Below are 27,971 nucleotides of genomic sequence, written 5' to 3' on the forward strand. Positions count from 1 at the left end.
GTGTCATCTATTGTGATGGGCGACCCCCACTGACTGTTACTGCCGCCTGACAACTGACAAATCTCAGCCATTTGGAAAGCCAAGGAGGGAATTATTCCGTCTGGAAATGGCCCGGCTTTTTCCATTAGGACCACTCTCTCATACGGCCGTTTGTAAAAAGGAGACGGGAGGGGAGGGGGCGAGGAGGGCCGGTAGACGCTAAAACCTTGTTACGCTCTGCCCAAATCAGATTAGGCGCCTTCAATGGGAAGCGCATACCTCATCAAATATTCATTTCATAACAAATGCGCCTGCTTTTCCAACGCCGCTACTGCGGGGGTGCATTGCGGCTCCTTGTTTTTGCCGTACAACTTTCGATGTGAGAAGCTGTACCGTTACAAAAAAAAAAAAAAGAGCGAAATTTGCGTTCTACACGGGGGTGGGTTTCAAATTATCATTACGCAAATTAATTCAAATCGTTTGTCATTTTAGATATCGGTAAATATTACAATTGGCTACTCCTCGAAATCGATGAGTGATTTACAAGAAATGTTGGGATATTCCAGCAATTTTCCAAAAGCCTAACACTTGAGAATAATAAATGAATAAATAGGTTTGAACGTCTAGCCTCATGAAAGATACGTAAAAATACGTCTTTGGGACTGAATGAGTTAATTGTGACATTGAAGTTATGCACAAGCTACAATTAGCAAGTTTAAAATGAGTATACATTACCACTGTCTAAATATTTTCTACAGGTTTTATTTTGAAAGAAATCAATCTTTTATATAAATGTTTGTTGTTGTTTTTTTAGCCCAATTAAAATCACTGAAATCGTAATCGTCCATATAATCGTAATTTGTCCATATTTCACAGCACTACTTACTAGTAGGGTACCACCAAAATGACTTGTGTTTTTAGGGCGATGGGTCAGAATAAAATTCAAATAACCGATTAATGAGCCGATAAATTAAAAAAATGCAAATAATGAGTGAAGTCAATGTTTTGGTCCTTGAACTTTTACAATAGAAATATGAGGTACTGGGGCAATTAAAATACTTTGTTTGACCTTTTAGTATTTGTTTCATTCACAACGGAGAGAAAAAATTGAAAACAAAAAATGTTGGGGGGGGGTTCCATTATCCTTGTCTTAATATTTAATGCATACAAAAAACAAAAAAACAAGGGATAAGGATAAGATTTCAGTGCCTGGGTTAGGGTTTCAAACAGCAGAATTGAATGTATTGCTGTTACATATTGAACTGCCTGGAAAAAAAAAAAAAAGGTATGAAAATGGCTCGGGGGCGGCGGGGGTTCACCGCGTTGCGCAGTAGCGCAGCCGAGACCATTACGGCTAAATCACGCCGCGGCGATAGCGGGCATTTTACGAGCATTGCCATGCGGCGGGGCTTATAATAACAAGATAAGGGAAAGAGAGCAAGGCGAATGCACACAAAGGCAATTTTTCCAAAAAATACAAAGTGAGGACGTGACAGTACCAAGGCGGAGGCACTGGCGCAGGATGCCGCCCGACGACATGTTCTTCTCCGCCTCGATCTCGGCGAAGTTGAGCGAGCTGGCGAAGACCAGGATGTCCATGAGGTTGATGAGGCGCTGCAGGAAGGCCACCGAGGCGTCCAGCGTCAGGCCCTGAGAGGGCTCGATGTTCTCCAGCTCGTGCTGGAGGCACAACGGATGTGAAAGGAGCTGGGAAACCGAGCGGATGCCGACTCCAACGTGTTTAGAAACAAAAAAGGCCATCGGAAATAGCGGCTGCGTTCCACGGCAGGTGGCGGGGGGGGGGGGGTCACTTTGGGGAACTGACATATTTTTGATTTTATCGTAATTGGGTAATACTACTAAAATCAATTTTATTTTATTTTATATTATTAAAAATCTTACACCTATTGACAAATACATTTTTTAAACTGTTCATGAAAATAAGACAGTAAATCTCTGCAACAGAATTTCTCTATTTAAACATTTTAAGTTAAATCTTAAATTAAACCAAAATTAATAAACATTGTAAACAGGATTTGAGGCATTTATGCTATCATTATCAAAACCTATGTCGGTAAATAGTTGATTTTGATGAGGTGAGGTCAAATATCTTTGTCGGCATAATTTCAAATACCATTATTTTCATTGTTAAATAATCGGAACAAGGTAACGATTCCTCGTTTATAGTGGAAAAATGACCAAAAAATAGATTAAGGGAACTTGGGTTTAATATTCTTTACATGTATTACAAACTAAGTATTGAATACAACCGTTGAATTTTCACTTGTGAAACTCACATTTTAAAATCGTTTTAATCCCATAATAAAAAAAAGCATTGGTGGTATTGTATGTAAAACCATTGAATTAAAAATAATAATTAAATTACATACGTTTCCAAATTAACTTCATATGACTTATTGTACGTGAATCTACCAATCAAAATCTAGTAACAAACAACAATTAATTTGATATGAAACCATTTATCTAATTTTTTTTTACCGTTTAGTTTCAGGCACGAGTAAAATCCAATCAAAAGCTGACATTTGAGAGTCGATTCTTAATCTTACAAGCGGAGATGGCGCTCGTTTGTGTTTTTGCGTGTTCGTTGTTGTAAATGTTGTTAAAATAGATGATAAATCAGCATGCCCGGGTCACACGGAAGCAAAGCATCCCATTAAAGAGGTCAAAAAAAAAAAAAAGAAGCTAACAATGTTAAAGAAGCGGCTAACGGCGAGCTAAAGCGGCCGGCAAAAGGTCAATGCAGATGGATGGCTTCCTCTGGTCTAAGCGCACGCGCGTGATTGGCCGGAGACTTACCGAGGAGGAGGTGGCGGCGGAGAGCAGCGGCAAGATTCCGCCGCACGCCATGACCAGGTTGTCCACCACCTGCGAGATGAGGTGCACGCTGTTGTGCACAAACACCACGTTGTCGCTGCTGTTCACAAAGTCCAGGACCGTCTTGGTGGAGTGGCTGGACGGACGCAAAAATCAGGCCGCCGTCGAGTTTCCCCATCCAGTCCGGTAAAGTCCTCCTTACCTCCTCCAAGCTTGCACGTCCGTCTCGATGGCGAAGAGAAGGTCTGTGAGGAGGCGCTGGTGCATGTGGGACCAGCGGAACTCCGGGATGCGGAACATGGTGGAACGCGGCACGGGGGTCCCGCTTTCTCTCGGTTGGGTCGAGGAGGCCCCGCCGCCGACCGTCGTCACGTTTTGGCTCGTCTCCTGTAGGAAAGGCGGCGATGGCTTTATGCGAGGCACGCTACATTAAAGAAGACGTTTTAGTTGCTCGCGTACGCGTTGGGGATGCACAAAAAGGAAAATTCTAGGCCAAAACTGAAAACGAGAAACCGAGAAATCGAAGCGTATTTTGCACGTGAGAATCAATCGAGTTTGGAACATCTCAAATAGCGTCCATGACAGGTCTGTGGATGATTCATGAAAATGAAATAAAACTGCATCGTATGTATGTTTCTAAATATCATGATTTTAACCTGCTCCTTTGTTTATTTGTGGTTAATGTAATGATGGTTATAGATGAAGGCATGTTTCGTTTTTATTTCGATTCGCCATCACTATAAAGGAAAACGAGACGAGTCGTTAGATTAAATGTGCCGATTTTCTTGTAATTTAGTCAAATCTATTAATTTCAGCCCCATCTTTCTTCTTGTAGGTTCTTCTTCTGGTAGCTTTTATAAGATGATGGGAAACCCACATTGTTTAGACATTTGTAGTTGTTACCGTTTAATACGTTTACAGTCTTTTTTTCTGTCAAAGCATGACATGTCTGACAGCATTTGAACACACCAAATAGTTAGCGGCTATTTTTAACGCCGGATGATTTGTGCCGTATCATACGATGACAGCGGTTTCATAGCGTCGGAAATTAGCGATTAGGATTTTTTTTTTGCATTGATTTTGGTAGAGACGTGAAGGCAATTAAGAGAGTTTCGAGCTAGGCACAATTACGAAGGCCAATTTCAAAATAAAAGCCTATGATGGCTATTGCATTCTATCTATTTGTTTGGAAAAAAGATACATACTGTTGAGTGTGCTTCTCTCAGTTCCAGCCTTTCTGTGTCCAATGCTACGTTAGCAACATCCAGGCGGGCTATTTTGATTTCTTTGGTCTTCTGGGCAGCAGCGCCACTAGAAGGGGATTCCTCCCCGGAGGCGTTTTGTTCTTGACTCGGCGAGACGGAGTCTGACGCGGTCGCAGCTTCCTGACCTGTAGGAGGTGTTGTGAGCTGCAGGTCTGTAGTGGTAGATTCCTCCTGTGGTGGGTTCGTGACATCTTCTTTATCATCTGCTTCAGGGGTCTTAAGTGCTTCTGGGGTTTCTCCGCTCTCGGGGACAACTTCATCAATGGTTTCTTCATTGTTTTCTTCTAAAGCAACTTCCTGCATTTCTGCAATTTCCTCCTTCATGTCACGGACTTTGTTTTTTCCGAGCGCGTCCTCTTCGGTTGCGGCAGAGGCACAGGAAGACTCCTCCTGGCTGTCATCAATGGGGTCGCTGAGCGAGGACACGTCTACCTCATTGAGGACCGAGGCACCACCAAGTACGTCGTTGTCCAGAGGGGCCGCAGACTCGGAAGACGCTAGGTCGTTCGTGGGCTCCACTTTGCCAGCTCCTTCATTTTTGGTGAGTTCTCCATCAACCGGTACAAGATTGTCACCCTGTGGTGGTTCTGCTGCATGATCTGCCTTTTCAATCTGGATCGCGGATTCCTCTTCATTTGTCTTTTCACCTTCTTGTTCTAAATTTTTGGATGAAACCCCAGCATCTTCTTTGGAAGCGTCTTGACAAAGTCTCTCGTCATCCTCCACCACTTTGGACACGATAAGAGACGCTTCCTGTGGATCTGATGCATCGGCGGAGGGTTCGTCTACCGTGAGCTCGATGACGGTAGAGGGGGGTCCGTTGCTACAATTGACGGTCTCGGAGCTCTGGCTGACTCCGGAGACGGTTCGGATTGTACCGAGAGACTCGGCGGATTCCTCAAGCTGGTACTGGCGGAACATGCGGGACAGGTGCTCTTTGTGCAGCTCAAAGGTGACCTGTAAAGACACAAGACAAACTTTAATTGCTATATTACGTGTATATATATATATATATGTGCAGTGCCATCTAGTGCCATCCCTCGCCATTACGATAGCTTCTATTCTATGCGACTTATAATGTGGTGCGCCTTACATATGAAAGCATTTTAAAATAGGCCATTCATTGAAAGTGCGCCTTATAATCCGGTGCGCCTTATAGTGCGGGAAACAGAGGCGAAGCTAAAGCCTCATTTCACTTCACAGAGCCATTTTTTTGGGCTCGGAATAATACCAAGTGAGTGGAAATGTGGCTAAAGATAATCAAACCTGATTTGATGCAAGATCTATTAACCCTTTAGTTTATTTTCAAAGCTACAATGTTATGACTGTCAATTTAGTTATTTGCAAGATTCATGAAAAAACTCCCCCAAATTAGCAAACTATTACATTTCCCTTCATTTCTTAGAGATTATCTTTACAAAATTAGTTTTCGGAAGCTCCATTCTCTACTGAGTAGCATTCTAGTATTGATTAGATAGCATCTGAGGCTAACTGCGCCATGTTTAAAACCCTCCTCTCTCTTGTACGAGCAGCTACTTAAGACCTATTAACCCCTATCAGTCTGGCTAGCATCAGATAGCGCCGGATGGAGCGGACCGCTCGTCCATAACCACAATGCTTGGCGCTGGCATTGGAGGAAGAGGCCGCGCTTGTAAGCGCTCATAGATTAGCGGCAGATGCTATTAGCGCCCGTCTGTGAGCAGCGCCGACTGCGTGTCCGGCATGGGCAAATCCTCCCACGCCTAATACAAGACCTCGCATTAATCACTGGGGCTGCGGGACAGAAAGTCAAAGATGTCGGTGGAAGGGGTGGGGGGTGGGGGTGGGGGGGGGTTGAAACTAGACCCACTTTGCAGCTTTTTTACCTCAGGCTATTTGGACAGCAGGGAATGAGAGAGGTTTGAAGGGCTAAAAAATATATAAAATGACTAAAAGCGGAACCAGAGAAGTAGAACAAAGGTGAGTAATTGCCACGAGAGAAAAGTAAAGCTGGGAAGAAAGCGAGGCTGATTGTTTGTAATTAATTAGGCGTTATTGTTCTAAATTAGCCCGCTACAAGGTTGCTCATTAATCTTCCGTAGTGGGAAGCAGTGACTGCTAATCCATAGCTGCCTCCGAGTGCAGCGGCAGTTGCTGTTGTTGCTCCAGCCCCCCCAACCCCATTTTCGTCAGTCTCCCCGAGACCTCGGAGCCGCCACGCCATTAGTTTAGCCTTAATTGGATGTTAGGCAGCGCTCGCAATTAAAAGGCCGCATTCCGGTTGCTGTGGAAATGATGCGCTCGGGCGGAGTGGGACGAAATGTCAGAACGCAAACACGCTCAACTCAAACGCTGTCCAGTTGGTTGCTCTTCACGCTTTAAAATCAAAGTTATGGACTATAACGGTGTGATGTGGTAAGATATAAACTGCAAAACGCATTTTTTATTTGAAAGATCCAAGTGCATCCAAATATTCTACTTTTTAAAGGTATCAAGATAAGTATGGAATCACACACACACATACAGTATATGGATGCACTTGGATCTTTCAAATAAAAAATGTATTTTGCAGTTTATATCTTACCACATCACACCATTATAGTCCCGTATATCCCAATCACTTTTTTCTCCCTAATATTTTATTTACCAGTGTGAAATGGCATTGAGTTTCTCACCTGATTCCTAATTTATACCATGCTAGCTGTAAATTGAGACCCACATTGAAAAATCCAATTGGCATAAAATTGTCTGAAATGACCAAATATGACATTTTGACTGCTAATTGATTAAAATCTGCTTGGTTCTAAATCAGCTTCATTTTTTTCAGTGGTTTGCACTCAGCAAGTAAGTTAGCTTTGTTGCCCTGTGTGCCGTTTGTTTTCATTATTATTTACTTCATTTATTTGGGTTTCTTTATTATTATTATTATTTGTAACTATCAAGCTTGAAGCCTTGTTTATACACTGTTCATTTGAGGAAAAAAAAAAGGGGGGGGTAAATAGATAATCGTAATTATTATTTCGGCCATTATTGTGCAGTCCTACACACTGTACACTCTACTTACTCTCTAATTTTCCTGTTTTTAATTTCATATTATTGATTTTCTCATTTCTATTTTTAATCTTACTAAGTTCCAAACTTCCAATTAGTAATAAAGATAAAAGTAATACCAATCTGAAAGTACCCAATGCCAAGATAATAACTGAACATGTTAAGATATCTGACAATCAAGTGTACTTGCTTTCATATCGAAAAAAAAAAAAGATCAAATTTGGTTATCAAAAGTGCGTAAGACGACAAATTTGAGAAAAATATGCGGCAGCGAACGAAACCAGAACAAAAGAGTCTGGTGGTAAACACACCTTGGGACGGGTTGTCTCCAGTTTTTACCGCTTTTGATGCTCAAGAAACTAAATCATGAAGTGGGAACATATTTGCCAAGGCGCGAACGCTCTCGTGAGGATTCCTCGTATTTATGAGGCCTCCTTCCCGCGCCGATCCGATGAATATTCAATGGAGTCGAATAGGAGAAGGGCTTCCTCAGGAGGGAAAAGGCGAGAACGCGCGCCCGGTTTTCAAAGACACGCACACATACGCGCGGACGCACAGCCCTGCAGCGGTGGGAGGAGAGAGCAACAGTGACAAACAGCCCCGGCGCTACAAAGGTGGCAGGAAATCTATCAAACGGGACAATAAAATTGCAATTGAGTTTCTTTAGCTTTTTTATAGCGCATGCATGTATCTTTTGTGGCCAATCCCAGCGCTCGTAAGCGTGTGTAGATTTGGAACCTTGCAAAAGCTACACACTGGCGGCTCATGTTTTGTTTTGCTTTTGTTTGTTCTTTTTCGCTTTCGGTCATTTAATAAGATCACACAAAACAATACAATTCCATTAAGTTTCAAGAAGTGTGCCAAGGGCAAAAAAAACAAACAAAAACCTTGAAATCGGAGCGAGGGTGCAAATGGTGGATTTTTAACCCGGCTGACACGTTTGATTAATTTCTTGAAATGAACTTGAAATCATGACCCGCTGTTGCTGCATGCTCAAGGAAAAACGTAAGACTGCCTTTTCGCAAAGAAAATAACACATTTTGGACGCAAAATGGATGCGGCGTGACACACTGTGAAGGAGTCGAAACATTTTCCAGCCAATCGACAGCAGGGAATAACGATGACAATTTTAAAAATGTGTTTTTCAATGTGATTTTCAAGTATAACATTATTTTAAACATAATGTAGTCAATGTTACTGTATCATGCAGTCAAATAGTTACAAATCGTGAAGAAAAAACGGATAGCTATAAAAATACTAAAATATATTTTTTTACGTACCATAATAATTTGTTTAATTGCTTAAAAATTATTTCAACTAAATATGATCAAATAAAATTAAAAAAAATATAAAGTAGTGACCACACACAACTGAATAAAAAATTAAAACATAAACTATAACATAAAAAAGGATACACGAGAATGGAAAATAAATTTTAAGTCTACATACAGTATACTGAAATGTAAAACATTTATTTTAATCATAATGTCTTCATGGTATCCATTATTTTAAGTCTATAAACTTCAAATGCATCATTTTCTATAGTATATTTCAACTATAAAAATAAGAAATAATGAAATAAATTAGTGTGCATTTAAAAAAAAAAAAAAAAACACTGAACGTGTCCTGGTCATGATGGTGGCTATTTTCAAAAAGATAACAAAATAAACACTGGAAAAAAGCAAACATTCACTCTGCTTATCTTTTAATGTTTCTGCTCACTGAATAACAAACGCAATTCATTTATAATTCAAGTTATAAAGACACCAGTCACTCGTGCATGCATTCCATCATCCACATTTTCTTTTATCCTTGGGGCCCTTTGACACGCAGGCACACAGCCTGCTTGCGCCCCCTACAGGCCACCAACACTCCCTGCACCCACCCTGTGTCAAGTGGGTGCCTCCCATCACAAGCACATCTTTAACTCACCCTTCACTCCGAAGGGGCTTTTAACTCCCCCCGCCCCCCCCCACTCAGCCAGACCACAATCCCACACCGTCCCACGGTTACTTTGCCGTTTTGGAACTCAGCGACGTAACGCGATAGCCGCAATGGCTTTCTTCAAGCGCTAAACTGCGCTTTTTGCAAATAAGAAGTGCCAGCGGTTGATTTTCATCTTGAACGAAAGCTATTCTATATGTAAATAAAGAGGCGGGAGATGCTGATTGACTGCTCGTACTGCCGGCTTGACTTTTGAATGGGACGGCTTCGGCTTCTATGGAAGGTGTTTTCATTTTTGGGGTGCTGTATAGCAAATAAGTATATGATAACAATCACCTAGTGTACAGATTGTCCAATTTAATTAAAAAAATATATATATGTTTTGAGTAATACTAATACAAGTGACATGAGAGTAACAAGATGGTTTTCTTTTCTAATTAAGAGCAAATTCAGTGGAACATAAAAGTCACGTATTGCTAAATTCTATTGTTCGCTCCAATGCAAAACACATGCCTTGATTTCATTCGGTTTTGAACGTCTGCACGTTGTCATCGGTGACGCAATTTACCAGCAGATTAAAACAGATGAGGTTGCACATTTTATCTTCTGAGAAACCACGAAAAATGGAGTGCCAAAGTTGAAACAAATCTGACAGCACTGTTCCAGGTCATTTTTCGTGACGCAAATGTGTCGCATCGGTTAAGGGGTACTTATTAATTTATGTTAAAATGAAGTAAAACATAATTTGGGGACTTTTTTTTGGTAATTTAATCCGGGTCATGACACTAATTAACTCATTCACTCCTAAAGATATTTTTTGATTGTTTGTTTGTTTTTAGGAGTCCAGGCAATGACCCCAGGGAAAAAGATTTGTTTTTGCCATGTGAAGAATAATTGTGATAAAATAAGGATTGCCATTTTTTTTCCAGGCACCTTGGTGCAAAAACTTTGGTGCTTAGACAAAACTTTAACCTGTATAAATGCTGTGAAAAAAAATAGTCTAAATTCGGTTTATATTGCTTCATCCTTTTGTCAATGTTAACAAGGATACAATTTTAGGTATGCAATTTTTAAAGATAATCTCATTTATGTTCGGCCAGGCGAATAAGTTGTGAAATAATTGTACTTAATGTATATTGATGTGTTCTTTTTTTTTATTTTGATGGAATTTGTGTTTATATGTTCAATAAATCAAATAAATCTTTCAATAATACACTAGTAACTACCAGAAAGCTGTATATTTCCGCAAAAGTATTTAATATGTATTGATGTGTAGTTTTGATTTTTTTTTCATTTTGAGGGCATTTGTGTTTATATATTCAATAAATCAAATAAATTTCAATAATACACTAGTAACTACCAGAAAGCTGTATATTTCCGCACAAGTATTTAATATTTGTACTTAATATGTATGGATGTGTTGTTTTTTTTCATTTTGATGGAATTTGTGTTTATATGTTCAATAAATCAAACAAATCTTTCAATAATACACTAGTAACTACCAGAAAACTATATTTCCGCACAAGTATTTAATATTTGTACTTAATATGTATGGATGTGTTGTTTTTTTTTTCATTTTGATGGAATTTGTGTTTATATGTTCAATAAATCAAACAAATCTTTCAATAATACACTAGTAACTCCCAGAACGCTGTGTAATTCCGCACAAGTATTTAATATTTGTACTTAATATGTATTGATGTGTTCTTTTTTTTTTCATTTTAATGGAATTTGTGTTTATATGTTCAATAAATCAAACAAATCTTTCAATAATACACTAGGAACTAGCAGAAAGCTGTATATTTCCGCACAAGTATTTAATATATGTACTTAATATGTATTGATGTGTTTTTTTTTTCATTTTGATGGAATTTGTGTTTATATGTTCAATAAATCAAACAATCTTTCAATAATACACTAGGAACTAGCAGAAAGCTGTATATTTCCCCACATGTATTTACCTAATATTTGTACTTAATATATGTACTTAATATGTATTGATGTGTTCTTTTTTTTCATTTTGATGGAATTTGTGTTTATATGTTCAATAAATCAAATAAATCTTTCAATAACACACTAGTAACTCCCAGAACGCTGTATATTTCCACTCAAGTATTTAATAAACGCCATAAAGATTGAGACACGGCCGCGGAGTCCATCTCGGCCCGACGCGTGATAGGCCTAATCCGACGGCAGCGACATTTACCGGGCGTGTGTGGAAAAGCCAGGGTCATGCGAGAAATATGGTAGGCGGGAAAAGAAAGCTTCTCGATCCACGAATAAAGCGGCGCGTACGGCGGGCCGGCGCGCGTATGCGTGCGGGCGGGCCGTAACGAGCGCTCTGACCTTGGCGTGGGTGATGGACAGGGTGTCCACCCAGACGCGCCAACCGCCCCATTCGTATTTGATGGCGTGATAGAGCAGGATGCGGAAGAGGGCGTACACCATCTCGGTGACTTTTTGCTCCTCGCTGTTGCGCGGGTTTATGAAGGAGAGCGACAGCATCCATTCCTGCCACACCGAGCACTGCAGCAGACACCTTGGGGGAGAGAAACGGCGTGAGGGGCGCGTGTGTGTGAGTGTGCGTGTGTGCGTGAACACACGTGCGTTACCTGCGGTTGTCTCGGTTGTGGTTGAACAGCTTGATCATGTCCGACAAGAAAACCTTGCGCACCTCCATGCTTTCTGGCGAGAGCGCCGAGTTCTTCAGCAAGGCAGCTACCACCTTCAAGATCTCTGAAAATTTAATATAGTATTTTTAAATTATTGGTGAAGACAAAAAACAAGGGGGGGTTGGAGAAGATGTTTTTATTTTTTTATTTTTATTTATTATTTTAATTTTTTTTGTTTTTATTTATTTGTTTAATTTTAATTTATTTATTTATTATTTTTTATTTTAATTTTTTTAATTAAAAAAAAAGTCCAGACCATAATATTAAATTTGAGGAGTGCCAATTTTAAGACATTAAATTCATAAAAATATATGAATATGAATTTATACATTCTTTACTTTTGTTTTTTGAGGAAAAAAACTAATAATTTAAAAAATTACCTTCACTTTTCAACAACTTTCGAACTGTTGGAGGTTTTTTGGGGCACAATATTAAGAGATTGAGGGGTTTTTTTTCCCATAAGGGAAGTTCAGTATACTAATATAAAAGAATACTTTTCAAGGGAAAAAGTAAAAGTACTGAAAATATACTTAGAATATATATTAATAAGTATAATTTTAAGAATATTTTTTTGTTCATCAAGTAATGAAATAATATTTAAAGAGTTTTAGGGACAAACATTACAGTTATGATGAATGTGTGTTTACATACAGAATAAAAAATGTAAAAAAAAATAAATAAATTACCTTGAAGTATTGTTGACTATGATAGCACAATAATGAGGTCCAATTATTCGATTTAGATAACACTTCTTGAGAAAATTCTCCAAAACAGTTCTGTTGAATCTGGACCATTTCATTTCTGTTTTATTTAAACTAAGACATTTTGGTTCTTTAAACAAAAGCATTACCCATAAGACAATTTTTTCTTAATTCATCATAACTATTAAGTACATTGCGCAACCACATAATCTCATTTTCTTTCTCTCTTTTTTTTTTTTTTGAACTTTCTTCATTTTTTTCTCCACTTGACAACTACGTCCTGACGAAAAATACATATTTCAAGTATATCTATTTTGGTTTGATTGTTTGTAATTGCAAAAAGCTGGCTTTTTAACAAGGGTGTGTAAACTATTTATATCAACCGCGGGTACCAGATTGGACACGACGTGCAAATCGTTCCATCACAAACAATCAGAATTCCCAAAAAAGAAAATTCTCGGCACAGATCACTATCTTACAGTAATGCTTTAGGTTTCGCCCGAGCCCCCGTGGAAGCTTCGGCTCCAGTTGCAATGAATGACCGAGGCGATGTCGGCGCTCGTCGGGGGGTTTGGGTTACGCCCGTTTCTTCGGAGCCGGGAGCTAACCGTAGCCCTCTTAGCCGTCTCGTCATTTCTACGCCTCCACCCGCGTAAATTATGAGTCGCTGAACCTTCCGGAAAATGACCCCGGCGAGAGGACGGAGGCACGGCATAACCCCAACCCCCCCACCCCCCCCGTCTTGTTTTCCAAGTTAATTTGCGGGAAACTGCACTTCCTCGCTACAGTTTGATTGGCTCTGACGTTCCTAAAGACTGCAATCAGAGGGCCGTTTTGAGACTTTGTCACAGATTAAAATCAAGAAAAGGTGCGGGGGGGGTCGGAGAAGCAGACCGCCACTCGTACAAAGCAATCCGGTCCGGCCCAGACGCTTTTTTAACACGGCCGCGGCTGCACATAATCAGCGTGGGACTGCAGCCGGACCTTGTCACATTAAAGAAGCTCATGCCAGAGCCTTTTTGGGGAAAAAAAAAAAAAAAAAAAATCTTCTGACTGACTGCATGTGTTCCTGGGTAGAAATAGAAATGGAGGCGGAGGGATCCCGCAAAACAGATGCAACCCAGCCAGAACAGAATACAGTGGTCCTTTATTTTATATATTAGTACTAGTTATTTGCAGATGCCCTCTAGTGGTAGACAAAAGAATTACTGCCAGATTGAGCTTTAATTGATGTAATTTTTATTAACGTCTTTGATTTAAAATGTATTTTTATTACAGTAAAACTCCTCTGCAATGAAATCATATTTGCTGCCGGAAATTTTTCACAACAGGGGACTTTTTTACTAGAGCAAATCTGTCTCATAACATAAAAAATAAACATAAAAAAAAGTGTTGTCCAATCTACAATCTGTAAATTGAAAACAAAACCACCCATCCAGTTAGCGCCACCTAGAGTATGGGAGAATATCGCCTGATTGCAGGGGAGAGCCGCTCCGAGTGTAAAGTGCTGCAAAACGCGTTTTCAAAACGCTAGTTATCACTATAGTGAATTTCAGTGCAGAAAATGCAGAAAAAAACATTTCGTATTATGCAACAGGGTTTTTTTTTTTCATTATATGAGGAAAAAAGAGAAAGCGAAAGGTTTCAATGCATGGATTTTTTTCCACAATGTGGGATTTTTTTTTTTCACATGCAGGTTTCGCTGTAGAGGAGTTTTGCTGTAAATCAATAGGTCGTTTGTAAATGAAGGAGAGGCACCTACGCGGGTTGACGATCTTCACGGTGGAGTCGGGTTCAGGGTGCTGTTTATGGATCACTTGTGTGCAGATCTGCTCGATGAGGAGCTGAGAATACGCAGGTGAAAATAACAGCCAAAGATACGTTTGCGTTGTAATGATTTTTGGTGTCATATAAAGTTTCATACAAGGTAAACTGACCTCAAAGAGCACATTGTAGGTAGTCATGGAAAACTGGGCCGAGTGGAGCATCAGGCGCTCCGTGAGCAGGGAGAACAGTCCATGACTCTGCATGACCTCAGTTTTCCGCCTGGTGAAATCGACAAAAAAAGATGAAAAAAAAAAAAGGGAGATTTACTCTGAATTATGGAAATATTTCATATCTAGCAGTATTCAAATGTTATTGAAGCAATGTTTTCAAGAGTACTTATTGGGTTTTGACTTCTATCTGGGGGGGAAAACACGTCAAACACAAATAAAACTATTCTTGTCATTTTTGCAATTATAAAAAAGCTATAATACCAGTAGTTTCATTTTTTAATAAATCTACACTGTACAATTTATGGAACATATTATTCAGAAACGATTTCCCAACTGCAATTGAGAAAAAGAGCATGTCCTGTTTTAATTTGAAAATGTGTTATCTATAACACTGAAATTGCCCTTTATTTTCAAGACAAACACATGTATTTGACATTATTCAAAAATTGTTACTTGAATGAAGAAAACTTCTGCCAATCCATCTCTATAGTTCAAGCCTCACTCCATTTGTAGAGAAAAATCAAATATTTTAGCTTCTAAAACACAATTGTCTGAATCTGCAAGGAAAAAAAATGAACATAGCATTCGTACAATAAATCCCTCTGGAATCAGATAGTAGTCTTCAGTTGGGAGGTTTTTATCTCCCCCACATTCGATATAATCGCGACAGACATCACGCTTACTTGGATGACAAATGTTTGAGGAAATATCCCAACACTTTGAGCGTCTGCACTCTGATCCCTTCACTTTTGGATGCCAGAAGCTTGTAAATCACACTGAAAGAAAGACGGAGGAAAATCTGAGAATCTTTCACACGAAGCCATCGTTCAAATGCGTGCGCACGACTGTACTCCTATACCGAATTCCGTTCCGCTGATCAAAGGCCAGCACCATGGATCCAGGGTGTTCGGACATCAGCGCCACCAGCAATTGCAGCACATCCATGAGGTTGTCATCCTATTAGGACAAAAACAAGTCATATATTTCAACATTTTTGATATATATTCACGAACCGTGTAGAGCCATATATTCAAACAGATGCACTTTTTCGTAGTAACAGCAAAGGAAGAAGTGTTGAACAATGGTGACATCTAGTGGTGATATTGTGCGCTCACCTCGTGCATAGTGAGGAGATAGTTGAGGATGCTCTGCAGCTCGTCTTCCTTCACACCGTTGTCCTGAAACAACATTGGAGGTGGCTTACAACTGATTTGCCACATCTAAAATAAAAGCTTTACACTGGAAAACAGAAAAACAATCATTTAACTGCACAAAGGAACCCAGAAACTCAGAACTGTGAGAGATTTTATGGTATATGCAAAGGAGAGTGTGACAAATGTCAAGGGTCTGTTTACTTTTCGGCTTTGAGATGATCGTGCGTCCGTGTATCGTCGTAACAAAGCAGCCATAGATAGCTTCTCTGGTCATTTCCATGACAGGGATAACAGCAATTAAAGTACCTGTATAGCATTAGCCATTTCGCTACCAATAGCATGACATTTAAGTTAGCATCTGTAATTTTGGACTGAGCTACTCTCTCATATCCTAAAACTTTACGCACAAGCCACTAGCAGCTATTAGATTTAGCGGCATGTAAGCAACTGTTATGTCATTTATGGAATATGATTTGGACTACATTAACAATAATGCAAAATCTTATGTTACAAATTATCTGCGGTTATTTATCAAGCAACCAGACCGTCTATTTAATCGCGAAAAGAAGCTATTCTATGGTTCTCATCACACCGGGACACTTTTTGTTGTGAAAATGACACAAAAAGCCAAAGACAAATCAAAACACACTAGCGGACTTCAACCGTTGGATCCTAACATGTACGTTCGCGTGGCTTACCTTCATTATGAGCTGCTTGACGAACAAAAGGAGAAAAGCTCGCAAAGACAGAATCTCCTTCGGCCTGGGACCATCTAAAAAACATTGACAATTTGTCGATTGGTTGGCGTGAACGCCAGGCGCTGGATCGCGCGTAGTCGTTGGCGCTCCCCTACCGAGGCCTTTGGGCACGACGCCGCTGCGATCCTGCGGGTTGACCACCCAGTAGTAGTACTTGAGCGTGTGCATGACCTGCAGGACGGTGCCCACCCGCCGTATGGCGTTGTAGATGGTGACGGTGCTGATGAACTCGGTGGAAAGGTACGTGTACAAAGTCAGCTGCACCTGCCGGGAAACATCAGAAGAAAAGGACATTTGAATTTCAAGCAATCAGAAGCTTGCCCACATATTGCTAACCAACAAACAGGCATCGAGATGAAATCAGAAACGCTAACAATTTTAAATACTGGCCATATATATCCTGAGAGTAATGCCGATTCATCGGTGTCCACACTAGTGGACACTGGAACTGATGATATAATAAATGGTTTGCTAGAATACTTGAGGATGCAAAGGCTTATGAAATATTAACGAACAAAGTAATGTTTGTTTTAAATAACAGATTATAATTGTGTATGTAAAAATGAAGTGTAAAAAAACATTACATATAAAAGCTATTTTGTGTGTTTTTCCGATTATTCCTTCCCGACTTTCTAAACCGTGTACTTTTTATTACATTGCTTTCCACCACTGACACTATATGTACAATATTTTGGCAGTCTGTAAAAGTAATTCAAAAGGTCATGATTTTCAATTAGTCTAAATCATAGGTGTCAAACTCAAGGCCCGGGGGCCAGATCCGGCCCGCCACATCAATTTATGTGGCCCGCGAAATCTTGGGCAAACTTCAAATTTCTGGTTAAATGACTACATTTGCAAGTTGTCCTCAACATTTAAAAATTTGGGGGTAAAAATAACAAGCATTTTTTGTTCCCAATATCTCTGAACAGTTTTTACCGGGCTCTTATTTCAAAAACTAGTTAGAAGTGTGACAAACACACCTAAAATTGATTTGATTTAACAATTATACCGGCCCTCTGACAAAAATTATAACTACAATGCGGCCCCTGATAAATAGGAGTTCGACACCCCTGGTCTCAATCAATTTTAGTCAAATAATAACTCCGATTATTCCGTTGCCATGGTGACGGTGGCATTTCAAATTGTACTTCTTAACTGATACTTGAGTCATATTCTTAATTCAGCCTAATTTTTGTATCTGTTTGCCCTAATGCGTCGTTACCTTGGCGGAGGCATGGATCCAGATGGCGGGGTTGAACAGGATGTGGTCGCACAGCTGCTTGAGCAGCAGGATGCCGTTCTGCAAGTTGCTCAGGTACCTGGAGAAGGCCAGCACGATGTCCAGGACGGGCCGCGTCACGTGGACCTTGGACGACTGCAACCAGACGCAAAACGGGGGAGTGATGGCTGTGAAGAATGACAAGACCACTTGCCAAGCGCACAAACGCAGCTGCGACCTTCACATACTGGAAAATAATCATGTGACGTCAGCTCGACTTGGAATCAAAGTCAAGTTCAAATATTGAGCGCTTAAGTGGACACAATAGATAGTTTAACAATATTATGTCCGTTTTGTTCATTCTTCATGGATAAAAGTTGCGGAACGACCAAAACCTGAAAATACATCACAAAACATATCTCACCGATCATCCGTTATGTAATTTTTGCTTTGTAAATTAATGTAACGGCCAAAACTAAAATCATTCTTTTGAGGAAGAATGCAAGTGCTGTAAATGACTAAAAGTGGACGTGTTATGAACAAAAAATGAAGAAAATACTCATGCGTTTTTAATTTGCATTACTTATATCTGATTGACTGATTTTGCAATAATCTATTGTGTTATTACAATGCATTATGAGATGTCCCAAAACAATAAAATACATGACAATGTATTACGCTGTTCATTGTACACTTTTTACAGCACAGAACCACAAAGGAAATTTTGTTCTCTTCAGAATAAAAATGATCACAATCATTAGGAATGCATGAACACAATGACTTGACAATTGAAGATAGAGATAGAGATAGAGATAGAGAGAGATAGATAGAGAGAGAGAGATAGAGAGATAGAGAGATAGATAGAGAGATAGAGAGATAGAGAGATAGATAGAGAGATAGAGATAGAGATAGAGATAGAGATAGATAGATAGAGAGAGAGATAGATAGATAGAGAGAGAGATAGATAGAGAGAGAGAGAGAGAGAGAGAGCGATAGAGCGATAGAGCGATAGAGCGATAGAGCGATAGAGAGATAGAGAGATAGATAGATAGATAGATAGATAGATAGATAGATAGATAGATAGATAGATAGATAGATAGATAGATAGATAGATAGATAGATAGATAGATAGATAGATAGATAGATAGATAGATAGATAGATAGATAGATAGATAGAAGCGTGGAGCGCCAAAAGTTTCCAATGTTGGGGGTCAAATGGGGGTATTGAGCGAATCCGACATACCTTCTCCAAAGTGTATCCAATGACCAGGAAGCCTTTGCAGGTCAGGACCTGTTCTTGCATGGCTACAGAGTTCTTCAGCAACTCCATCACAAAAGACAGCAGCGTGCAGCTAGGAGGCAAAAGCACACAGAGACAAAAACAGTCACAACAGTGACGGACAGGAACAATAATCTGCGTGAGCTGCTGCTGACAAAGCCTGGAGTGCGAAAGGGCCCGCGCACGACATGTGATGTGATTGAATAAGGGTGTCGTGTCCCCGTCGCGCCGACGGAACACGCAGCGACGCCTCGAGAAGGACGAAAGGGAGACGAGACCGTAAAGACGTGCAGGTAATTATTGTGAAGCTGGCATGCGAAGAACAAAACAAATGAGTATGAAACTCAGCGGAGCCTTCTGCAATGTTGGGGGAAAAGTACATAGTGCCGTTCATATTAAATTGTAACAGAACGGATGAAAAAAATCTCGGGGACCCGTGAACATTGGCCAATTGGTTTCAGGCATCAATTTTGGGGACAAATGCCATGAAAAGGGCCCGAGAACATCAGAAAAAAAACAGGAGCCTTTGGCATCAGTTTATTCAATCCACACCAAAAAAAGGACAGACAGGAAGTCAGACATGTTGTTTCAAAGATGGCATTTTGGAGGAGAATTTCCAGGGAAAACAGGTGTGCAAGGTTTAAAAAAAAAACAAAAACGCACCATTACTAATTTAAGATTTAAGCAATCTTGTTGAAGCATGGTCTTTAAAGACACTATTACATGTGTAAGGTACAGTTTATATAACAGTATATAGTGTAGGCGTTTGCTGACCTTAAATGCTAAATGCTAGTGAGGTCATGCTAACATGATTGCTAACCCTTTAGCATAGGTACATTTTGTTCGCGTCTAATAATTCACGAGTCAAAGATAAACAATGAGTATCAATATCCACTCGCTGCAGCTCACGTTCAAGCTCATCAAATTCCTTAAAAAATTAAAACATTTGGAGTGAAGGAGGGGGTCGGGTACCTGATTATTATTAAGCCTAACTCCAGTCCGAGGGGGATATATCCAGCATGTTTTCGAAGCTTCTCTCTCAAACGCAACTGGTTGAAATGGTTAGGTCCATTTTCAAGGAGCTAATGAGCTAGGAGAAAACCAAAAAAACCTGCAGGATACCTGCCCTCGAGGACTGCAGTTCCACACCTATGGAATCCTCGATTTTTAAAAAAAATTTGGAAGTGCTAGTGTTGACTTTTGTCCAGATTGTCAGAGCATACACAGTCTGATAAAAAGTGAGAAAAACAAACGACACTCTGGTTTCCAAGTGTTACAGTTGACACACTGTGTAGATGCACTTATCTTGTTATATACATGAAGAGTATTTGTGTTTCCATAGTTACCAGACAGTGGTGTCCAGCTCATGGCTGGAGGGCTGGCAGTAGTCCAGCTGTGCAAAGAGGGGGAAGAGGACCTGCACGCCACCAATGGAGTGAATGCCGCTCTGAACCGAGTGAGTCACCACCGCTTTCACGTCCTGCGCAAACAAAACCGCAATGAAGATACGGTTAAGCCACCCTCAATTCATCTTGTTTCCTTTAATGATATCTGATAGAAATGAGGTTGTGTGATGTCTAAAATTTAGAAATGGGAAAGAAAGTTGATTCTGTAATCTGTAGCCCAGATTGTGCACATTCTCAGTATTTTACATTACGGTCAAATATTATTATTATTATTATTATACTGCAAATGCAAGCATGTGCAACATGCTTGGAGTGTTTTTGTTTTTTGTTTTGTTTTTGGATCCAGGCACAAATGTATACTTTATTTGATCTTATATGCAGTCCTAACATCATCTGGCATATGTCTATTTATTTAGATCCATTCTACTTTATAACATCATTTCAATAGAGAACATTTTCTATTCTTTACCATTTTTTAAATTATGGTTTGTTGTTATTCATCACCGTTACCTTTATTTGGAGAAGTATTCACCATTTGCTATATTAAGCAATCTTTTTCCATTGAAAATTGACAATAATGGCTATTACTGCATGTTATATTGTATTTTACAATATGAGTTTACCTTTGTTTGATATCAAAGCATCACGTGGTGAAATACAATATCTCATGCTGGTTTTATGCTCATTTAGTTTTTCATTATTTCTTGCTTTTCGACACTTTTCATTTGATGAGAGGGAAAAGTCAACAAAAAAGCGGAAAAAAAAGCATGTGAAAAAAGTGTGCGTGCGTGTTTGCCACTTGAACAGTTTGTGAGCATCGTAATAAGCAGACCTGGAGGTATTTCCAGCAGGTGAACCTTCTGCTCTAATGAGACGGCTATACTGAAAAGCGAAAACCCTCGCAACCTGTGCTAAGCGGGGGATGAGCAAATGATTCCAAACAATATACAATCTAACCACTTTATAGGAGATTTTTATATACCGTATTTTCCGCACTATAAGGCGCACCGGATTATAAGGCGCACCCTCAATTAATCACATTTCAAAACTTTTTCCATATATAAGACGCACCGGATTATAAGGCGCACCTCAATTAATGACATATTTTAAAACTTTTTCAATCACAGTATGGTAATACTCAAAGTAATAACAATAATAACTCTAAACCCTCAATAGCATAATAACTCAGTCAATATGAGCAACCTTGTTCAACTGTAAACACACAAAAGACGGATCCCAATTTCAATATCGATCCATATATAAGGAGCGCCTGATTATAAGGCGCACCATCAGCTTTTTAAAAAAAATTAAGGCTTTAGGTGCGCCTTAAAGTGCGGAAAATACGGTACTATAATGGAATATGTAGAATAGTTTAGAAAACCATCTAAGTACTACACTATGTGAATATATAACAGACTATATGGTGGCTAGGGAGTGATTCAAACACAAGCGCGGTTTACCTGGAGCATGAGCGCATGCGGGGAATGCACGAAAATGGAGGCGTTGTCCTTGGGAGAGGACTCCAGGCACAGCTGGGCATCGGTGGCGCGGGGGTTGTACGCAAAAGCGATGGCGGCCGACAGCTTGCCGTCGTACAGCAGCATCTTGTGGTGCTCGGCAAACAGCAAGTCGCTTTCGGCCTTGTACTTGAACGTGCCCTGAGGAGCAACGAGGAGAGACGAGAGAAGATGTAAAAAAAGAAGAAAAACAAGCCGCTTCAGACAAAGTGACGGCTGTCATTCTGTTCTGGCCCTCGGGTGCTTGAATAAATAACGCTACTGAATAAATAACGTGCAGCTGCAACGCTCCAAATTGACAGCATGATCTTTATTGCCTCTTACGGTATCTTGCGGGTTGTATTACATCATATTTTATCATTTCTAATCTAAACTAAAGCAGGCTTTTGTCTTGGATGTTCACTGTGTTTTTGCGTGTTCAAGAAATGACACCAAAGATATTTTCCAAGTATTGCGGTAAAAATATATCTGATTTCCTCAATTACTGCTTTGAAAGTCCCAAAGGCATAATTAGTATGCAGTCATTTCAGTACACTGATGTAAACAACAAATTTTCTGCATGTTTGCCTAAAAACAGACGATTTGATGTCGGCTGCTTGTTTTTTAAGACTGCGGAATCAAGGCTAAATGAAAGTTTTTGCAAACAATTCCAGTCTGATGTGACGGACTGACCAGATGAGCAAGTTCTGGCAACAAACTACACAGCGAAGACTTTAGAGATCAAGTCAGTTACTGATCAATACTGTCAATAAACTGCTGTCAATAAACTCAGGACGTATCCACGGATTTCAGTGTAGCTCCAAAGGTTTTTCTGGTCTTTTAGGAGCTTGAAATATATATATATATATATATATTTTTTTTTAAACCAGGTGAGGTCTAGCAGTGCCTGGGTGTCATAACGCTGCCGTCATTTTTTTGCGAATGTATTATACTGCCCTCTAGTGGACAAGACCCATTACATGAAATCATAACGCAATGTAGCGTTGACTCACGCACGATATTTAACTGATAATACTTTATGTTTTAGAAATGACTACAAAGTGGAATTTTTGTAGCCAAAAAACACGTCGCGAGACGTTTTGTTGTCGACTTATTTCATTGGGGAATTATGACTTGAGTGTGACTTGAGTTATCATAGAAACAAACAGCTTAGTCAAGGCGCCGTTATATTAAAATATACTTGTAAGTTAAATGAAAATAGAAGATGTTTGCTTTGCTCCGGACTTGAAATAAGTCGCATTGTCATTCTTCTCCCCATCTAACCTGGTAGCCCGGCCCCAGCTGGTAGATGGCCAAGATCTGCGCAGCATTGAGGGCTTCTCCGAATAAGTAGACTGCGCCCATCTGGCCACAGAAAACTCGGTTGGCGTCGGCGGTTTCGGACGAGCCTAGAAAGCACTTGTCGAACGTCTGCGGAAATAAAGCATTAAAAAAACATGAAAAAGGATAAAAAGGTACTGAGATGTGATGATGAAAAGAGGCAAAAATAGCAGCAAAGACGAGAAAACGGTGTGCTATAATTATCCTCCATGACAGCCTCACTTAGCACACATCGCCTGTTCTTTTTTTTTTTCAATGCGATTGTAGACTCGAGTAATCCTCCATGCTGCGACACCGGCGCACGCGGTGATTTGCGAGTGATTGGCAGAGGAGGGGGAGAGCATCTTTCGGCCCATAATACCCAAAGATGAAAGTTAACCAGAGGCCATCTGATTTAGCGAAGACGAGAGATGACGTCCATCGGGAACGTGCGGCGCCGCATCTAAGTGATTCGTTGGCATTTACAAAGGTGATGAACCCCTTTTCCATGCACCAAAAGATTATTTGACATCATGTCATACATCAGCCTGAAGCCTGCCCATAACAATGGACTCACAACTATCTCCAAGCACATAATCAGTCCCAGGGGTGCAGCAAAGTTTGCGAACACCTGCCTGAACCTAATTAGCCAGACTTTTGCGAGGCTTTCTACTCACGTCGCTGGTGTTGACAAACCAGGCGATCTCTCCGAAGGACGCCAGTTCGCCGTTGACGTAGCAGCTAATCTCGCTGTTTTTCCAGCGGTTATAGACGTGCACCAGAGTCACCATGTACCACTGCAGTGAAAGAAATGCGAGATCGAGATGAAGAAAAAGGAGATATTGTCATTAGCGTTGTCGTCGTTCGGCTTTTCGTTTCCGTCTTACCTTCTGAGGTTTGAAGTCGTACTTGACACAGTGCTGAAATCCTTTCCCCTTGGTTTTCAATGAGGTCACTATCAAACAACCGCCCACAAAGTGCGCCGAGTAGCCCAGGCCTTTACTCGTGCGGAAACTGAAGGGGGAAAATAAAAAAAAGGGAAACGATAGTAAGATTCCAAGAGAAGATGTTGTCAAAGAACCAGGACTGACCAGTAGAGATACGGCTTGTCTTTATCCACGTTGATGTTGTTCAGAGGGTCCATGCGGAGCCAAGTATGGAACGTAAAGCCATTCTGGTAGGGCCATTTTGCAATGGGTGGAAGCGCTATCGCCTGTTGGTCAACCAGCGCAATTAAACAGAATTATTTCAATTATTTTTTGGGAGGGGGCTGATATCGAAGAGAACTCACAGCTGCATTTTTGCCGGGAAAGCTGAAGAAGGAGTCTGGACCGTTCCTGTGAGCCATGTACTTCAGCACCGACAGAAGCTTGACGGCATGTCGAGGCTGAAAGTCACAAATAAGAAAAGAAAGAAAAAAAAGGAACGTACTCTTTATTTTAGGGTCAAATTCTGGTATTTTCTATGTTATCATGAATGGGACTCGCCAACAGTTTGGAAACAATGTAAAAACTATAGTAAAACAAGACATAAATCTTGTCAAATGTTCAGATTTTCTTGTGTTCGTATCCATTAGTTATATATTTGTTAAGTGCGTTTCAGATTTCCTACTTTGTGAGCGGTCAGTGAACGCAGCCCCAGTGTAACGTTGGATGCGCTCCAAGCAGTTGTTTTTTTTTCCCCCCATTTCCTCGTGACGCAGCTCAAATTCATTTTGCCACAAACACCCGAAGCTGCGCACAATCCGTGTTTAGCAAAGTTTATGATTGCGTGTATATGCCAAAAGACCGCAATTAATAAATTAGTCAAATGGAATACCTTTCCGCGTTCTCTAACCGGACCACTTTGCTGCATACCTTACCACTCTTAATTGAATCGGCTGGAAATATCATAACCTTGGCATAAAACTCTTCATTTAAGTAATATTCCTGTGTGTGAGCAAGGACGGACTCGGACGGTGGTTCGGTCCGCTCTCTTCTTTAATTGAAAATAATGCCATAACAAGCTCGGCTAACACGAGATGCTGGTAATGATGAAAGAAACCTTCAGGACTTGGCCAACATGGTGAGCCATCGCATCTCTGCGACAAGGACATGGATCCGGAAGGGCGGGGGCGACGGCGAGCGCTTGACGCCTTCCAAGCACATTCTTCACATATAAGCCCGAGACGACAACAACATCTGACTCACCCACTGGCCTTTCTCCCCTTGCAGCTTGCTGAAGAACAGCTTCAGCTCTTTGACCGTGATGCTGTAGCTGGCTAGCACACCCAGCATGTCCACCAGCAGGTCTGACAAAAAAAAGAAAATAAATAAATGAAAACATCACCGTCGCGCATGATATCAAAACGTCCATTTTTGACGATTAAATGGTGAACTTTTGATGTTTGCAAATCAGAGGAATGATGTTAAAAGACGGAACGTTTTCACTTGAATAAACATCTCCTTTAGCCTCACTTGATTGCACACTTGCTGGAGGCCGGCGCTGTGCTTGCCGACGAGAAGGGCACTGATGCAAGCACCGTCGGAATAGATCCCGGTAATCCTAGCAATTTCCCAAAACTTTACAACGCACTTGTCACAAAACCTTATTCTGACACTACAAGCAGCCCCCCGAGTAACACAACAACCTTTTCCTAACATTTTAAAAGGTGAAGCAGCTTTTTAAGCATCGTTTATTTGTGGATTTTCACAGCAGAGTTTGGTCATCATCAAAAACCAGCTGAGAGAGGCTCCAGCTCAACCTTTTATGGGGACAACTGCTACACTAAATGGATGGATGGACAACTGACCATTCTCACCAAAAGTGAGTCGGTGGGATGAACATCGATTTTCACATTAATGCCACACGTTTTCTACAGTAAAACTTTGTAACTAATAAATGAAACGATGCTGTTTACTTGGACAACCGGGTGCATAATCTCTTCTCCCCAAATCCGGAATGAAACCAAAAGGGAAAATTGTGAAAGTCTCCTCGGATGAGGTGGCCATTTATTTACTCTTGCGCTCTGGGCGGTATAGAGGTGGTAAGAGGGCGTATTCTTGTCATCACCCCTCTGAGAGAGCATAGAACAGGCATGGGCGAACTACGGCCCGGAGGCCATATTGGACCCGTTAAGCTTTTTGTTCCGGCCCACTGAAGAAATTATCAATCAAGACGAGAGTGATGTGAATATTCTGAAGGATAGTAGAACTATAAGTGCTTTAAATGTAGTAAAGTAACTGTTAGCATATTTTAAAAAAAAAGGATGTTGTTTGTTTAATTTTCAGTTTTTCGAAGAGTCATTTCGCCGCATCGTTTCTCTTATGAGGTGGATTATCAAAACACTCCATCTGCTCATTTTTCTGGCCTTTTTTTTTTAATTTTAGAACCATTTGCGGCCCTCCAGTCAAAAGGTTTTCCCAACCCTGCCATAGACTAAGCAAATTCTTAGAAATGCATTCATGAAGAAAATAACACTATGGGGTGTTTCGGGTGATAAAATCGTCAATGTAAAATAGTTAAAAGCTCAAAAAGTTACATTTTCATGATGCGGGACCTTTAAGTTCTATATGGATGCTGAGAGTCAACAGAGAAGAAATTTCCCAGTAAATGAGCCAAAAATAAAACAGATCTTCTGAAGCTGATGATTAGAATACACCTGGAGATACCACCACACAACAAATACTATCTTATGTCCTTTTTCATGCACAAATTGAGAAAAAAAAATATTTAGAACAACTGAAATAGACGGCAGCAATTCAATAAAGTTAACGACGTGCGAATGTCACCTCGGATAAAACTGTCTTTACAACGCAGTTAGAGATGGCGCCTTCCGTTTGGCCTCGCGTACCTGCGATCATGCTGTCGGTGTCGGAGATGCGCCGCAGCACCGAGTGGATGAGGCCCACGTCGGTGCACGCCTGCAGGTTGCGCACGCTCTTCTTGAGAATGGCCGTGAAGATGCTCCACACCTCCGCCTGGCAGTTGGGCTCGCACTTGTCCAAGAGCTCCACCATACACACGATGCTCTCCGGCTCCTGGATGATGAAGTTAATCTCCAGGTCGAACTGGCCGCCGACCAGCTGGAAGGGAGGAGGAGAGGAGAGGTGAATTTTAATAGTGACAGTAGAAAAAAAATGTGCTTCAACACCCGTACGGTATGGTAGGATTTTGGTCATTTTCGGTAGTTTGTTTTAAATCGACTGCTGTTTTCCTTCGTATCAGACAGTGAAAGACTTCAAAATTTTAAAATGTGAAATTAAAACTTTATTATTTGAATTTTTTTAAGGTTTTACTTGATATGTTTCTTCGTTATCTTGTTCAGTGTCGTATGTGACAAGATAACGGCGAAACGTCAGGTAAAACCTCTTGGAAATTTTAAGATTTTTTTTTAAGGTTTATTATTTTAAGTGTACAATTTTTAAGACTGTCTGCGAAAAAAAAAAACAACAACACTTTATTCTAAACTATAGACAGAATGAAGGTCGTTCAAGTGTTTGTTATAAAAATAAAAATATAAATAAAAATATAAAAAAAATAAAAAATATAAAAAAATAAAAATATAAATATAAAAAAATAAAAATATAAAAATAAAATCTAGAAAATACTTTTAAACAACCTTTTGGCTGTGTTTTGTGTCAAACTGACTCGTTTTAATTTAGAATGAAATAAATTAGTGCTTTAAAGTATATGTTACGAATCAAATTAAAAAAAATATATACAGTATATATATATTTTTTTTAAAGATGCTACTTTTTAAAAATATTTTACAATCCCACTTCAGAACCATTGACATGGGTCATATTGATTGTTGTAAATTAATTAATTATTATTAATAAATATTGTTTATTTTTTAATCTTCAAAAAGCGTTCTATGCCCTTATTTTGGATTCCATTTTGAATACAGACCAAAAACATCAAAGCTTCAGCAGCAC

At 40.1% G+C, this 27,971-nt stretch overlaps 1 protein-coding gene across 5 annotated transcripts in view; it reads right to left on the minus strand.

The window, feature by feature from the left end:
- Nucleotides 1-27,971, minus strand: part of lrba (LPS-responsive vesicle trafficking, beach and anchor containing) — a 192,523-nt gene that overhangs the window by 148,126 nt on the left and 16,426 nt on the right. For all 5 annotated transcript variants that reach the window (XM_088418509.1, XM_088418513.1, XM_088418512.1 and 2 more), the window contains exons 2-25: nt 26,888-27,119; nt 25,245-25,345; nt 24,347-24,442; nt 24,147-24,268; nt 23,943-24,069; nt 23,733-23,852; nt 23,020-23,166; nt 21,700-21,897; nt 20,180-20,313; nt 18,798-18,906; nt 17,558-17,710; nt 16,431-16,599; nt 16,276-16,349; nt 15,539-15,601; nt 15,283-15,380; nt 15,107-15,199; nt 14,364-14,472; nt 14,189-14,270; nt 11,666-11,789; nt 11,400-11,592; nt 4,020-5,036; nt 3,017-3,201; nt 2,797-2,950; nt 1,479-1,659 (exon numbers count right to left, since the gene is read on the minus strand). In XM_088418509.1, the coding sequence (XP_088274635.1) occupies nt 1,479-1,659; nt 2,797-2,950; nt 3,017-3,201; nt 4,020-5,036; nt 11,400-11,592; nt 11,666-11,789; nt 14,189-14,270; nt 14,364-14,472; nt 15,107-15,199; nt 15,283-15,380; nt 15,539-15,601; nt 16,276-16,349; nt 16,431-16,599; nt 17,558-17,710; nt 18,798-18,906; nt 20,180-20,313; nt 21,700-21,897; nt 23,020-23,166; nt 23,733-23,852; nt 23,943-24,069; nt 24,147-24,268; nt 24,347-24,442; nt 25,245-25,345; nt 26,888-27,119 (4,081 nt within the window). The remainder of the gene's footprint in view (nt 1-1,478; nt 1,660-2,796; nt 2,951-3,016; nt 3,202-4,019; nt 5,037-11,399; nt 11,593-11,665; nt 11,790-14,188; nt 14,271-14,363; nt 14,473-15,106; nt 15,200-15,282; nt 15,381-15,538; nt 15,602-16,275; nt 16,350-16,430; nt 16,600-17,557; nt 17,711-18,797; nt 18,907-20,179; nt 20,314-21,699; nt 21,898-23,019; nt 23,167-23,732; nt 23,853-23,942; nt 24,070-24,146; nt 24,269-24,346; nt 24,443-25,244; nt 25,346-26,887; nt 27,120-27,971) is intronic.

The sequence above is a fragment of the Hippichthys cyanospilos genome, chromosome 7, assembly GCF_059441005.1.
Source record: "Hippichthys cyanospilos isolate Australia breed blue-spotted pipefish chromosome 7, RoL_Hcya_1.0, whole genome shotgun sequence".
Lineage (NCBI taxonomy): Eukaryota > Metazoa > Chordata > Actinopteri > Syngnathiformes > Syngnathidae > Hippichthys > Hippichthys cyanospilos.